Source organism: Triturus cristatus, chromosome 6 (genome assembly GCF_964204655.1).
Source record: "Triturus cristatus chromosome 6, aTriCri1.1, whole genome shotgun sequence".
NCBI classification, from domain to species: Eukaryota; Metazoa; Chordata; class Amphibia; order Caudata; family Salamandridae; genus Triturus; species Triturus cristatus.
The window spans coordinates 1,161,871,054-1,161,883,681 of record NC_140589.1 but is presented as its reverse complement, the minus strand read 5'-3'; the positions used below and the strand labels follow the sequence as shown (position 1 = coordinate 1,161,883,681).

The following is a 12,628-nucleotide window of genomic DNA, read 5'->3' as shown; positions in this document are numbered from 1 at the left end:
TCGAACACTCAACACAGAAACTAAATAACTGGATGTTAAGGGAGCTGACTCCCCATTTTATGATATTTGAAAGGAAGAGGAAGTCTGCCATTCTGGGAGAATAGCAAACTAGCACACTCAAAGTTCCGCTTTGGGAGTTCTAGCCACAAGAGCTGTATGTTGGTCAACTGGTAATGAATATGGTGAGGAAGACAGATGAGGAGGTAATACCTGTGGTGTCCTGTTCTCTTCTAGCACACATTCTCTTTCTTGTTTACATATAATTGTTCAGAATGTGGTTATGTTTAATATTCCCTCGTTGTCATTGTATAACCCATCAGGCTTGTGCCTACTCTGGTAATAAGGGGTTCTAGATTGTTAGGGGGGGGACAGTTACTGAGGAGCGGACAGAGCTAGGAGCAGGCTGTTTACTGCTCTTCATTACTTGTTGTTCCAGTGCCATTAAAGCCCTTTTCAACTGTTACACTGGTAGGATCTCACTTTAAAAAAGTGGCGACAAGCGTCCGGAACACCACAGAACCACATGTGCAGAGGATTACCATGAGAGGATATCAGGGAGGAGCACTGTAACATTAGCGGAGGATGTGGAGGAAGTATTACTAAAACCTGGACTGCATGTTATCGATGTATTGGTAGGAATGTGCCTTCACTAACCTTTATCGTGTAACATTGTCATGAATGCAGGTAAGGTTAGCATTTTTTTTTAATCCTAGTGCCAGAAGGTTCTAAAGCAGCTTGCTCCCGGCACTCCCAAGCAACGGATGTGCTGCCTTCAATTGTTTCTCACGTGATTGTTCCTTCAAGCGTTAGCATATTGTTTGTGGGAATCAAAGTTGGACTACTTGTCCTGCGTTAAACGCGATTTCGCGAAGAACAGAGAACTATTTTTAGGTGTATTCCTAATGTTCGAGTGAAGCCCTGCCTAGTATTTGTACATTCTGGGAAATTCAATGAGGTCCAACTGTCGGGTGGACATGCTTCAGGGGACAGTGTAATTGTTGCCAAGAGGAGCGCAGGGTAATCGTCCCAAGATCATGGTTTTTCTGCAGCTGTAGTAAAGTTATCAATTTGCAGTGGGTAGCTTTCTAGTTGGCAAGCTGACTTCAACGCTGAGTATTGAGGAAGTGGTGCTCTTAGCTATTTTCTTGTATGGGATTCCCAAATTTTGGGAAATCTACTGTACCCTGCATACTCATAGTAATTACTGTGAACTAGTCCCTTTGTAGGGGTGAAGAAGGGACGCTGTAATTATTTTCACTTGAGTCTCATTTATTGCTTTCCCAAAGTCAAACACTTGGATACCTGCAGTACCCTGATTTTATATAATTATTACAGTGAACTAGTCCCTTTTGGGGTGAAGGGACACTGTAACTATTTTCAGTTTGTCTTGATTATTCTTTAGTATAGTACGCGTCATCAGCACATAGAATTGCGTTTTAACTCCCCACAAGCGTTGTGGCTGGCTAGTGTTGAACCACGCATGAAATAGCTGGATTGGAAGTCCTATTTTTAGTATTTTCTAAATACCATTGACATTGATGGGAAGATGAACCCTTACCAACATGAAAACACGTATATTTTTTACATTCTGTGTGGTCAATGGGGTTGAAAGTTTTTGAGCAATTGCCATTGATTCTGGATAGTGGAAATAACAATGTGTTTGACAAAGCAACTGCAGCACTTGATAAGTATTTTGCACCTAATGTATGTATTGGTATTGTAAGATACAAATTCTTCCAGAGGAAGAAAGAAGCAAATGAAAGTGTGGATGAATAGGTGTCTGCCTTATGCAAATTAACTCTTGATTGCAAATTTGTGGGTTTTGAAGAGCAATTTATACGTGATCAGATGGTCATGCATACGAAAAACCCTGCTATCCAGGAGAAATTATGGGTTAATGCAGATGAGGAATTACAAGATATCCTTGCAATTTTAAGGAAGGCGGAGATGTCTAGCCGCAGTGTTAAAGCTGTTAAGGGTGAGAATAGTAAAATGCAAGAGGTTAAGGGCAACATTAAATGCAAATCAGAGAAGAATGTTAAGAGTAGTCAGAAAATGAGAAAGAAAAGTTTGAGGTGTTACCATTGTGACAGTGAATCTTACTTTTTGAATAGCAAGTTTTATCCAGCCGCCAAGTTAAAATGTTCAGTACATAGCAAAATGGTGATGACAAGCTTAGGAAGAAACCTTTTTTGCGTGATGAGGTTTGGTGGGGTGGAAATTCAAATGTATGCATATTTGGGATCACCCTGTACGATTAATGAGAAGGTATGGAAGTAAAGATTTGTAGATCATGTGGGTGAGAAACTGTTTCCACAGATGTCAAACCTGAAGGACTTGTTTGGCAAGAAAATAAGAGATATTGGGGTACGGATCTTTACTTTTCAGATTCAAAAACAGGAAGAGCCAGGGTAAATTGCACATTGCAAAGAGAGGGTCGTCTGTTCTGGGTTGGCAGCATCAGGGTAATCTGAATACGATACTGAATCCTAACAGTATTGAACCAGTAATGATTGTAGATGATAGTGAGGGTGTTGGTAAGGCAATGCTTGAGAGATTCTCCAAAGTGTTGTCAGGACAGATTGGCAAGCTCACTAATTTTGAGCATCACATACTTAAAAATTCAGTAGCCAAAATTGCACAAAGCCAGGAATATTCACATTATGTTAAGAGGCGAGGTGCAAAACGAACTTGATAAATTGGTTGGAGCAGATATTATTGAAGAGGTAGAAGCGTCAGAATGGATTTCACCTGTGCTGATTGCCAGACGTAAAAATAGAAAAACAAGCATTTGCAATGCAATAGGTCTCGCATTTGTGAGAGTTTAAGCTATTGGCATTGTAAATAACTATGCATTTTATTTATGTTTTAAAAATCTACAAGTAAATAAAAGGCATTGTCATTTACAATGGCAATAGCTCAAACTCTAGTAAATGCGAGACCTATTGCCTTTCAAATAGGAAAAAAGGAGGGTTGTTTGTCAACATACGTTGTGAGAAAGTTGATGAGGAAGACTAGAGCGATCTCTTGTAAAAGTCTGTGCCGCAGTGCAAGCTATCAATGAAGTCGTATAGACTGGGAAATGTTTCATCAAGTTTTAAAGGGGCTTGGTGCACGCCTCGTTCTTTTAAACAACGTTTTAAAGATATTTTAAAAGTTAAAGATATGCTGGCAGCGTTATAGATTAATGCATATACGACAGTTAACTATACATAACTGCAAAATGCTGGATTGTGATTTTTGAGGCTTGAGAATGTTATCGATGTATAAATTTCACTGGAAATGAAAAGGTGGGCTTGTGATGTAGGTGTGTGTTACAAAACATTAGTCAAAACTATAGTTGATTAGTTACACGCATAGTAAGAAGCATGGGTCTGGGCAGACTGCGATTATAAGAGATGTACGCCAAGTTAAAAGCGGCACACACAATCATTAGCCTGCTACAATAACTCTAAACTGGCAATGATAAAATATAACCTAACTTCTCAGATGTGAAAGGGTTATGCAGATAGTTGAAAACACGTATGGTTTTGAAGGATAATTACTGGGGGTCAACTGTGGCAAAAGCTTTTGCCAGAACAGATTACCCTCTCCATTCCCCTCTCTCACCATCTTAACGATGCCCCTCTACAAAGGAGCAACAGGGACTGCAGGGGGTGGCGCTGCTGCTGAAGATGCCATGATTTTCCAGACGGGCGGCGGGTTAGAGGGTTAGGCGTGCTGGCAGCTGTCAGGGACCGGTGCAAGAGCTGAGCGCACTTATACTCAGGCACAGAAAGACGGGCTGGCGGCACACACACGCTATTTATCGCCTCACGCGCTTCTACACACACAAGGGGACGCGCGTACTCAGCAGAACCGGAAGCAGCGGCTGCTAGACGCTAATCGCGTTGCTTTCCAAGCCCCTAACACAAGACCTGCTCTTATTCTGCCATAGATATGGACGAAGGACTAATACGACACGTTTCCTGATCGAGCACAATTGGCAGGTGTGACAATGTTACACTGACCGTTTGTCATAATGAAACAAATAGAACAAACGCGAACAAGGGAATGAGATGCTGAATGTCTAAAAAATATGGCGGGTTGATTGATGTTCTAATTAGATCATATACCATGTTTACCATGGTTACGTTAAATTTATTTTCTCAAACTTCGGCTGCCTTTTGAAGCATGCTTCTGTACTTAGCATCAAAAATGAAAGGATGATCAATGTACAGGATTTGTTTCTCTCTCTAGAATGAACGTTCTTTTAGTTAACAACTGTGCACCATGTAAACAGTAAAAAATATAGTTCTGCAGTGTTGCCAGGGCTTGTGTTTTTTCAGTGGATGTGACCGCTGCAATTTCTCTTTTGCGCAAATGTAAAAATGCAATTTCTGTTAACGCCAACTTTAAATTCGACAAGGAAATATATTTTCAACATGGCCGAAATGCAAAAAACTATTGTGGAATCAATTTACAAAGGCAGGGAAAATTCACAATGTACAGACAAGCGGCACTGAAAGCGATCGTTATTCTAAAAAAATACACGCCCGCGAGTGGTGCGCACGCGCCACAGCGAAACGTGTTTTCAATCATCGCACCCGTGTCTGGGCACGATAATTGAAACCACATGGCCTTTGGTGCTCGTAATAGACACCAATAGGCCATGGGCGGAGCAATGCATCTTTGAGAAAAACACGCACTCAAAGGCCAATCACAGATGCCAAAACGAAAAGCACACGCACGAGCGTGTGCGAATAAAGGCTCCGTTTCTAAACCCCCTACAAAAGGGGCTCTCGCCTGCACGAGCACTGCTCTGCACTGCAACGCAGGGCGCGAGCCCTAATAAGGTTATGCATTCATTTACGTTATCTCAACAACAATAGAGTGATTGATAAGTTTCCTCTGCCAAAAATCTCTTAAATGCTTGATTCATTGGATGGTGCGAAGTGGTTTACCTCCCTTGATACATCTGCGGCATACCATCAGATTTTCTTACAAGAGGGAAGTAAGAAATGTACTGCATTCATCACGCCTATAGGGTGTTATCAGTATAAAAGAATGTCATTTGGTCTAGCATCCCCTGCAGTGGTTTTTCAGAGGTTAATGTACCAGCTTTTTGGGAAGGTAAATAATATAAGGTGTTTTCAGGATGATATCTTTATATATGGTAAGACTAAACAGGAGCATGATACGACCTTGAACATGGTGTTATAAGTTTTAAACAACAGGATTTTTTTTTTTAACTGTGGAATACTCGAAATGCAAATCTGCAAAATAGTCTGTGACATATTTTAGTCATGTGTTAAGTGAGGAGGGTGTTTCTCCCAAACCAGTATTATTCAAGGCTATCAGCAATGCCCCTGCTCCTACCAACAAAGAGGAGTAAAGATCCTTCTTAGGACTTGTAGAGTTTTAATCTAACTCTATAGAAGGATTCTCCAGTAAAGTTTACAATGTGCGACAGCTACTTAAAAACAAGAGTACATTGTTGTGGACATGTGAGTGTCAGAAAGAATTCGAGAACATCAGAAGGGCCATTGTTAAGGCTCCAGTCTTAAAAGATTTTGACCCCAATTTATAGAATTTTATTATGGTGGATGCTTGAAACAAAGATTTGGGGGCAACTTAACACAAAAGGATACCAAGGGACAGGAAAGAAATATTACGAAAGGCATCTAGAGCATTATCACTAAAGAAAGTAAAGTTTTCAGTCATAGATAAGGAAACTTTAGCTTGTGTGTGAGAGTTGGAATGCTGCCGACTGTTAGTATAAGGGTAAAGCATGCACTGTCAGGATGGATCACAAGCCGTTAGTGTAACTTTTAAACGGCAGAAAGTATGTTCAGGGCTGCGGCGAGTATAGCTAGAATGTCTATGAGACTGCAGGATTTCATATATAGAGTAGAATATGTTCCTGGTAAAACAACGTTACTGCTAACTTTTTGTCTAGAATGTCTTCGGACATTCAGGAGTGTGAGGAGTCAGAATGGGAGAATTTTAGGATGGCTCTTATTCTTAATATAGGTTTGGCTGGAGTTAAGAGAATGGATTGGGTTAAGGAGTGTGGCACGGATGAGGTGCTACAAAAATGTATCAATTTCATTGGATCTGTTTGGCCCAGCAAATCTCTGTTGTCCACAGAGTTGAAGAATTTCTGGGAGAAGAGAGACAAATTATCAGTGGATGGTAACATTGTGCGTTGGGGTGATGAAGTTATTCCTCCTGTTTCCTTCAGGAAGAAGGTGGTCAATTTATGCCATGAGCAACATGGTGGATTTGTCAAAACTAAACTTATGGTCAAAATATGGTTTTGATGGACAGGAGTGGATATGCTTGTGGGAAGGATGGTAAGAGAATGCATCGCTAGTTCCCATTCTGACACGTCCTTAAGGACTTTACTGCCTAGCATGTGTGAGCCTACTATTCCGCATAGTCCATAAGAGACGGTGGCAAATGACATCATGGGACCCATTGGAGAGGTGCAGAAGTATGTGTAAGCCCTCATCAATATCTTTTCTAGATGGTCTACCATTAAATTTGTTGGAAGAATTGACACTGATGCAGTTCTAACATTTATGGATGAGGTTTTCTTGAATGAGAAGTTGCAAATGCAACAGGTCAGTGATAATTGGGTACAATTTATATCTGGTTTATCTCAGGATTATTTTACCAGGGTGGGCATCAAACATAGGATAACTCGCTCTATAATGCTAGTGGGAATGGTATAATAAAGCACTTCACAGGGTGATTACAAATGTGGTGCAGCTGGCTATCAAGAATACGGATGATTGGGAAGTCCAAATATTCAAGACTGTTTGATTGTAAAGAACAGTTATTCATGATGCCTTTAAGTGTTTCACCTTTTGAAATCATGAGAGGAAGGGAGACCAGAACCAAAGCTAACTCTAAGCGGTTAGTACATTATGTTGAACAAAAGTTTGCTAGGGAGAAATTAGGGAAGAGGATTGTGGATACCCATTTAAAATACAAGGCACGGTATGATTTAAGAAATAATGTTAAAGATACTGTAGTGGAAAATGGAATGATGGTCAAGGTGAGGAAACCTTGGAAAGTCAAGAAAGGAAAGAGTCAGTTCTCCAATCCTTTGGAAGTTAAGGTTTTGCACAAATGCCCTCATGTTGAGTGATGGAAAGGTTTGGAATTTGAATAGAATAGCTGTTCTTCACAGTAAGTGTGTAAGGACGGAAACGTTAAAGTGCAAATGCTGACTGGGGTGTTGTTGAAGCAGCAGTGGATAGCAGAATGGAGAGGAATGAGGCTGATTGAGGCGGATGGGTGAGTTGCAGGAAGAAGAATAGGAGAAGAAGGTCCTTTGGAAGTGAAGGGTAGTACAACCAACATGCAGGGTGGTGAAGATGAAGTTGGTAGGAATGATGGTTGCATGGTTGAAGTTGCAGCGGGGAGAAATGGGAAATGTGCTAGGAGTAAAGATAAATGGTTGCTGGGTTCTGAATGTGAGATAGTAAGTGACTGATGTATACATAATATTTCTATTTCGGCATTTTAGGAAACATAAGTGATTATGAATGTATTGCTTTTCTGAATTGTAACATTTTACTTGAGAAGGTGTATTCTTTTGTTTTATCATTTAAAGAGGGAAGATGTGTTATGTTTAACATTCTCTCACTGTATAACCCGTGAGGCTCATGCCTGGCTAACTGGTAACAAGGGGTTCTAAAATGTTAGGGGGACAGTTACTAAGGAACTTGCAGAGTTTGGAGGAGATGTAGGAGCATATTATAAAGGGCATAATGCCGCTTTAGCAGAACTTTTTTGCCGCTAAAGTGGCAATATTTCTATCCCCCTATTAGCAAGCTGTCGCTAACAGGAGTTAGAGACAGTTTTCTGGCGATAGCAGCCGGTTTCTCTATCGCCATTCATGCCAGCGTGATTTATCGCTAATGACATGCAAGGTAGGCGTTCCTTCTCTGAATTTCACAAAAACTCCAGCTAACCGCACTTGGCCCTATTAGCAAGGATGGCACGGACCCGCAAAGCGATAAAAAAGTCACGCTAAGGCCCGTTAGCTGTAGGAACTTAAGACCAGAAAATAGCTGGTCTTAAAAATGGGGATAAGTCTTGGGCCCACATCTATGCATGTTTTTGGTGCTGGACAGCGCTGCAAGCAATGTTGCCGTGCTGCCCTGCAACAAAACTACAGTGCAGGAATGCGCACAATCAATAAGCTAGTGCGCATTCCTGTGTCACAGTCATGAAAAGTGTTGCTGCGCAGCGACAAGACAGCATTGCAACACTTCTCACTACGCCCTTCTTGCAACAGCATGGTTGCACTGTAATCACTGGACAGCGCTCCATGACGCAAGCAATGAGAGATACATCAAGAATCCTGACGTGTCTGTCTGCGCTAAAGTCACACATTGCTGCAGTCGTGTCACAACCATGACGCAACTCCAACAATGCATGGGGCCAGCCTATCCCTGTGGCACTACCTCTCCCACATGCCTACCATCAGGCAGGCGGAAGGTACTGACACAGTGCTGTCCATGAGTGGTGCTCGAATGTTAGCGCTGTTGGAGATCCATCAGTGGGGGTTGCGTGCTGCGTTGTCATCGTTTGGAAGCATTGGAGTGTTGGTGTGGAGAGAGTTGACGAGATGTTCTGCGGTGGCCCTGACCCAGCTGCGAGGAGGTGCCATGATGGAAGTGGCGTCCGGTGGGCAAGGTGAAGACGTGATGTTATCAATGGTGGTCGATCCAGGAGAGTGCGGTGTTGTGGCTGAAGTCGAAGCTCCCGCTGGCAGAGGCGACGTGCTTGACCGTATATCCTGCTATGTGGCCTGTTGAGGCGAGTTGCAGTTTGCGTGTGATGTATTAGACCATCCCCAGAAGGCGGTGGTGTTCTGCTCACTGGGGTTGTCCAAGTGGAACTTGAGATAACCGAGTAGGATGTTGTCGGTGGTTGGGAGACCCTGGGGTGCCAGGAGGTCAACAATGTTATATGACAATGGGGGGCCAAGGGCCGGGGGACCAGCACATGAGGGTACCGCAGTGGATGTGCTTGGGCTTGGTCTGGATCTGGAAGTTGAGGTGTTCTATGGTCACCATTGGGTCATTAGAGTGCGTGGTCAGTCGGAGTGTGCCTCTGTAGGTAGAAGGTAATGCCTTGTCCTCGTAGGTCAGGCTGCTCCTAGCGGGTGATAATGCATTCATCAGGCAGTACATCATTAACTACGCAACTCCGACAATGCATGTGCCTTTACATCGCATTTGAGTACAACGCATTGTGAGGTCAGTAATGTGGTCATTTAAACTTATTCAGGTGTGTATGGGTTTTGGATGTAAAAAATGAAAAATTGTCTACTTCTTGGGGTAAAATATGAACAATGGGGTGTTTTTTTGGCTACAATATGAAAAATTGGGTTTTTATTGGTGTAAAATATGAGAAATGTGGTATCAGCCAACACCTACGTAGACTCCACTGTCTCCCCTAGGTGTAAAGAGTCACCTTCAAAATGATCACTCACGACTACAAATCAACTTAACCAAATACCTCAATGACAGAATCAACTTCCACGTACACAAATGAGACATGCGATCTTCCAACCTCGCACTGTCCGAGACCCAGCGCACCCACAGAGCCAGAGCAGGCGGAAGATCCTTCTCCCACATTGCATCCAATACCTGGAACGAGCTACCGGCACACATCAGAGGTGCCGCCTCCCTGAACACCTTCCGGAAGACCCTCACGACCTGGCTCTTCGGCTAACAGATCTGCGGCTCCCCACCCCTCAGTGCCTTGAGATCCTCACGGGTGATGGGCACGCTTACAATTACCCTGAGTGATTGATTGAGTTATCATCATGTGATGATTGTTGCTCTTCTGCACTGCTTGTCGTGGTGGGGCAACACTCTTGCAACATAGCTGTAGAGCCACCACTGGGGGTGCATCATCTAAGTGCGATAGGCATGAGCGACTCCAACCCTGGCACACCTGCGCTACGCGTCCCACCCACCTTCTCCTTACTTGGACAATGACCCCATGGCGCAATCCACTGCACTCTCTCCAAATCTTTGACTCAGCCAGCAGGAGCCTGAGCCAGGTGTGCTTTCACTGGGCTGGGTACAGCAGTCACCGTGTAGTCCGCTGGTGGACCACCCGATGCAGTTGATGCAGCAGGGCTCCCTTAGGCGTGTAGTTGCAGTGCTCAGACCACACAAGTTCCAGAGGCCTCATCCTCCAGAGCGTCCAGCTAGCCCAACATCATCCATCCTTTGATGCAGGGAGACCTCCCCCACCGTTGGTAATCCCCTCCGTGCACCCCGGTGTAGTGGTGGATCATAGTATGCAAAGTGGACCTCACTACGTTGGTGCGCAAGATCACCTCTACCATTGACTGCACCACGGTGCGCACGGCGGGCTTCTCACACATGTCAGCAACGTGTCTCCATGCGACCTGCCAGACTTCACCACCAGGTACAGGTGATTGTCGCACATCAATGTCTCCCGCCACGGCTCATCGACTCCACAGCTACTCCACATCCCATTCCAGGCCACAGGCCCAGCGAGGGATCCAGGAACCAGACGCAGGTCCAGAAAGGGATCCAGGAACCAGGCGCAGGTCCTGCGAGGAATCCAGGAACCAGATGCCGGTCCTGCGAGGAATCCAGGAACCAGATGCCGGTCCTGCGAGGAATCCAGGAACCAGATGCCGGTCCAGCGAGGGATCCAGGAACCAGACGCAGGTCCAGCGAGGGATCCAGGAACCAGACGCAGGTCCAGCGAGGGATCCAGGAACAGCGAGGAATCCAGGAACCAGACGCAGGTCCAGCGAGGGATCCAGGAACCAGACGCAGGTCCTGCGTGGGAACCAGACGCAGGTCCTGCCTGGGAACCAGACGCAGGTCCTGCCTGGGAACCAGGATCTCATCCTGGTCGACCAGGATGTTGGGTGGCTTGAGGGGGTTGTTGAGGTGTGCTGCACTATGCCCTGGCTGCTCAAATCTGCATTTTTCCATTTTTGTGTGCATCTTTTATATTGGAGGTGGACAGATGGGCTAAGTCCAAACTTGCGGGTTAGCGTGCCTTTTTCTATCGCTAAGGGCTTATCGCTGGATTCCATCTGCTATTGCCATCGCGCTAATGTTAGCGTCTGTTTTCACCCCGAACCCTGAAGCTATCGCCTGTTTGCAAAATGTTGCTAATACGTCGCTAACACAGCGATAACTTGCAGGGATCGACCGCGATAGGAAAACTAGCGCTAACCTAGGTTAGTGATAGTTATAGCCATTTCTTGGTAATATGCCCCTGAGCTTGCTGTTCTTCTCAATCTACTAGGTGCTCCAGTGCCATTAAACCCCTTTTCAACTGTTACACTGGTGAGCTCTTACTTTACAAATCTTATGCTTAGAATGTTCAGGTGTGTTACTGGTCAGTTGCTCCAGTGTTGTGGCTCTGATTGGATGTCCCAGTTGGAGCCCTTCTATTTCTGTGGAATAAAGCTGCTGCTGACAACACTTTTGGTTTATGAGCATCCTTTTCGTTTACTCCACAATACCTGCTTGCATAAATTGAAACCCAGTCATATCAAGACTAGGAGTACAACATCCTACATCAAAAGGTCAAAACGAAGGGCCTTGAGATAAGGAAGGGGACATCGCCATTCTGAAGTGCACTGAACATAGCACGTGTATGGAAAGGATAACACAAATGCAAGTACAGTCACAGTTCTCAACATTGTGACAGCTTTATTCCAACTAACGACACTGTACATTAACGTCACATGCCCTATTTATATATTTTCGCCTTCGTCCCTCTAACGAAATATATTTCTGTGAAGTGTATCTTAATGAAGACAGCGGCTCTGATCAACTCTCTGCCCCCGAAAATTCACAATTACAACTTCATATCGTAGGGAGTAAAAGAAATCGGTAGGTGGCAGAAAAGACTGGCAAACTTTAACTGCAGAAAGCGAAGGACATGCCTCTGCCAAAAGACCACCTTGAAATTCCCAGATGCGAGCGTCGTTGCTACATTGTCAAGGCAAATAGCAGCAGTAACCTTGGGCTCCCATATACAAGGCAAGCAATACGATGCGCAGCACGCATAACAACTATTCCAAACGGCGCAAGTACAACTAAAAACACAGACAAAATAAACCATTAATGTAGGGAGGGGGCAGAGATGCTCTGAATACTTCACCTCTTAACACCGTACTGAGGACACGAGAGCTCCATCTGGTCGCCGCCATGGCCGTGCGTGGAATTCAAAGTAACACAGGGTTTGAAAAAAGGAAGAGGTGACTGCAGCGCCGCCATGTTTTTGAGGGTCTAAATTGAAACGAGACTCTATTTAGAGTTCCGATGATAGCAGCGGCCATATTGTAGTAGTCAAGGTTATCAAGACGTTCAAATACGTTATGCAAAAATATGTATAACAGCATTATTTTTTTTTTTTACAATGAACCCCATTTTTTTAGTTCTGTTTACGACAGTTTGAAACATTTGGTAATACTCGTATAACGTGCAATAGTATTGCGTTGCCAATATTATGAAACAGGAACTTAAGTAGCTTAATGTAAATTAATCAGTACACATTTTCGTGAAATGTTAAAGTATGACTCTGTTTTAAGTCTGTTCGTGTGTGGCATCTTATGTTTATA

The 12,628-nt window shown here is 44.0% G+C and overlaps 1 protein-coding gene across 1 annotated transcript in view; it reads right to left on the bottom strand.

Moving 5' to 3' along the window:
• Positions 1-12,299, bottom strand: part of MRPS5 (mitochondrial ribosomal protein S5) — a 428,043-nt gene extending 415,744 nt beyond the window's left edge. The window contains exon 1 of the mRNA XM_085612093.1: positions 12,169-12,299. Coding sequence (XP_085468219.1) covers positions 12,169-12,217 — 49 coding nt within the window. The 5' untranslated portion in view covers positions 12,218-12,299. The remainder of the gene's footprint in view (positions 1-12,168) is intronic.
• Between the last annotated feature and the right edge of the window lie 329 nt (positions 12,300-12,628).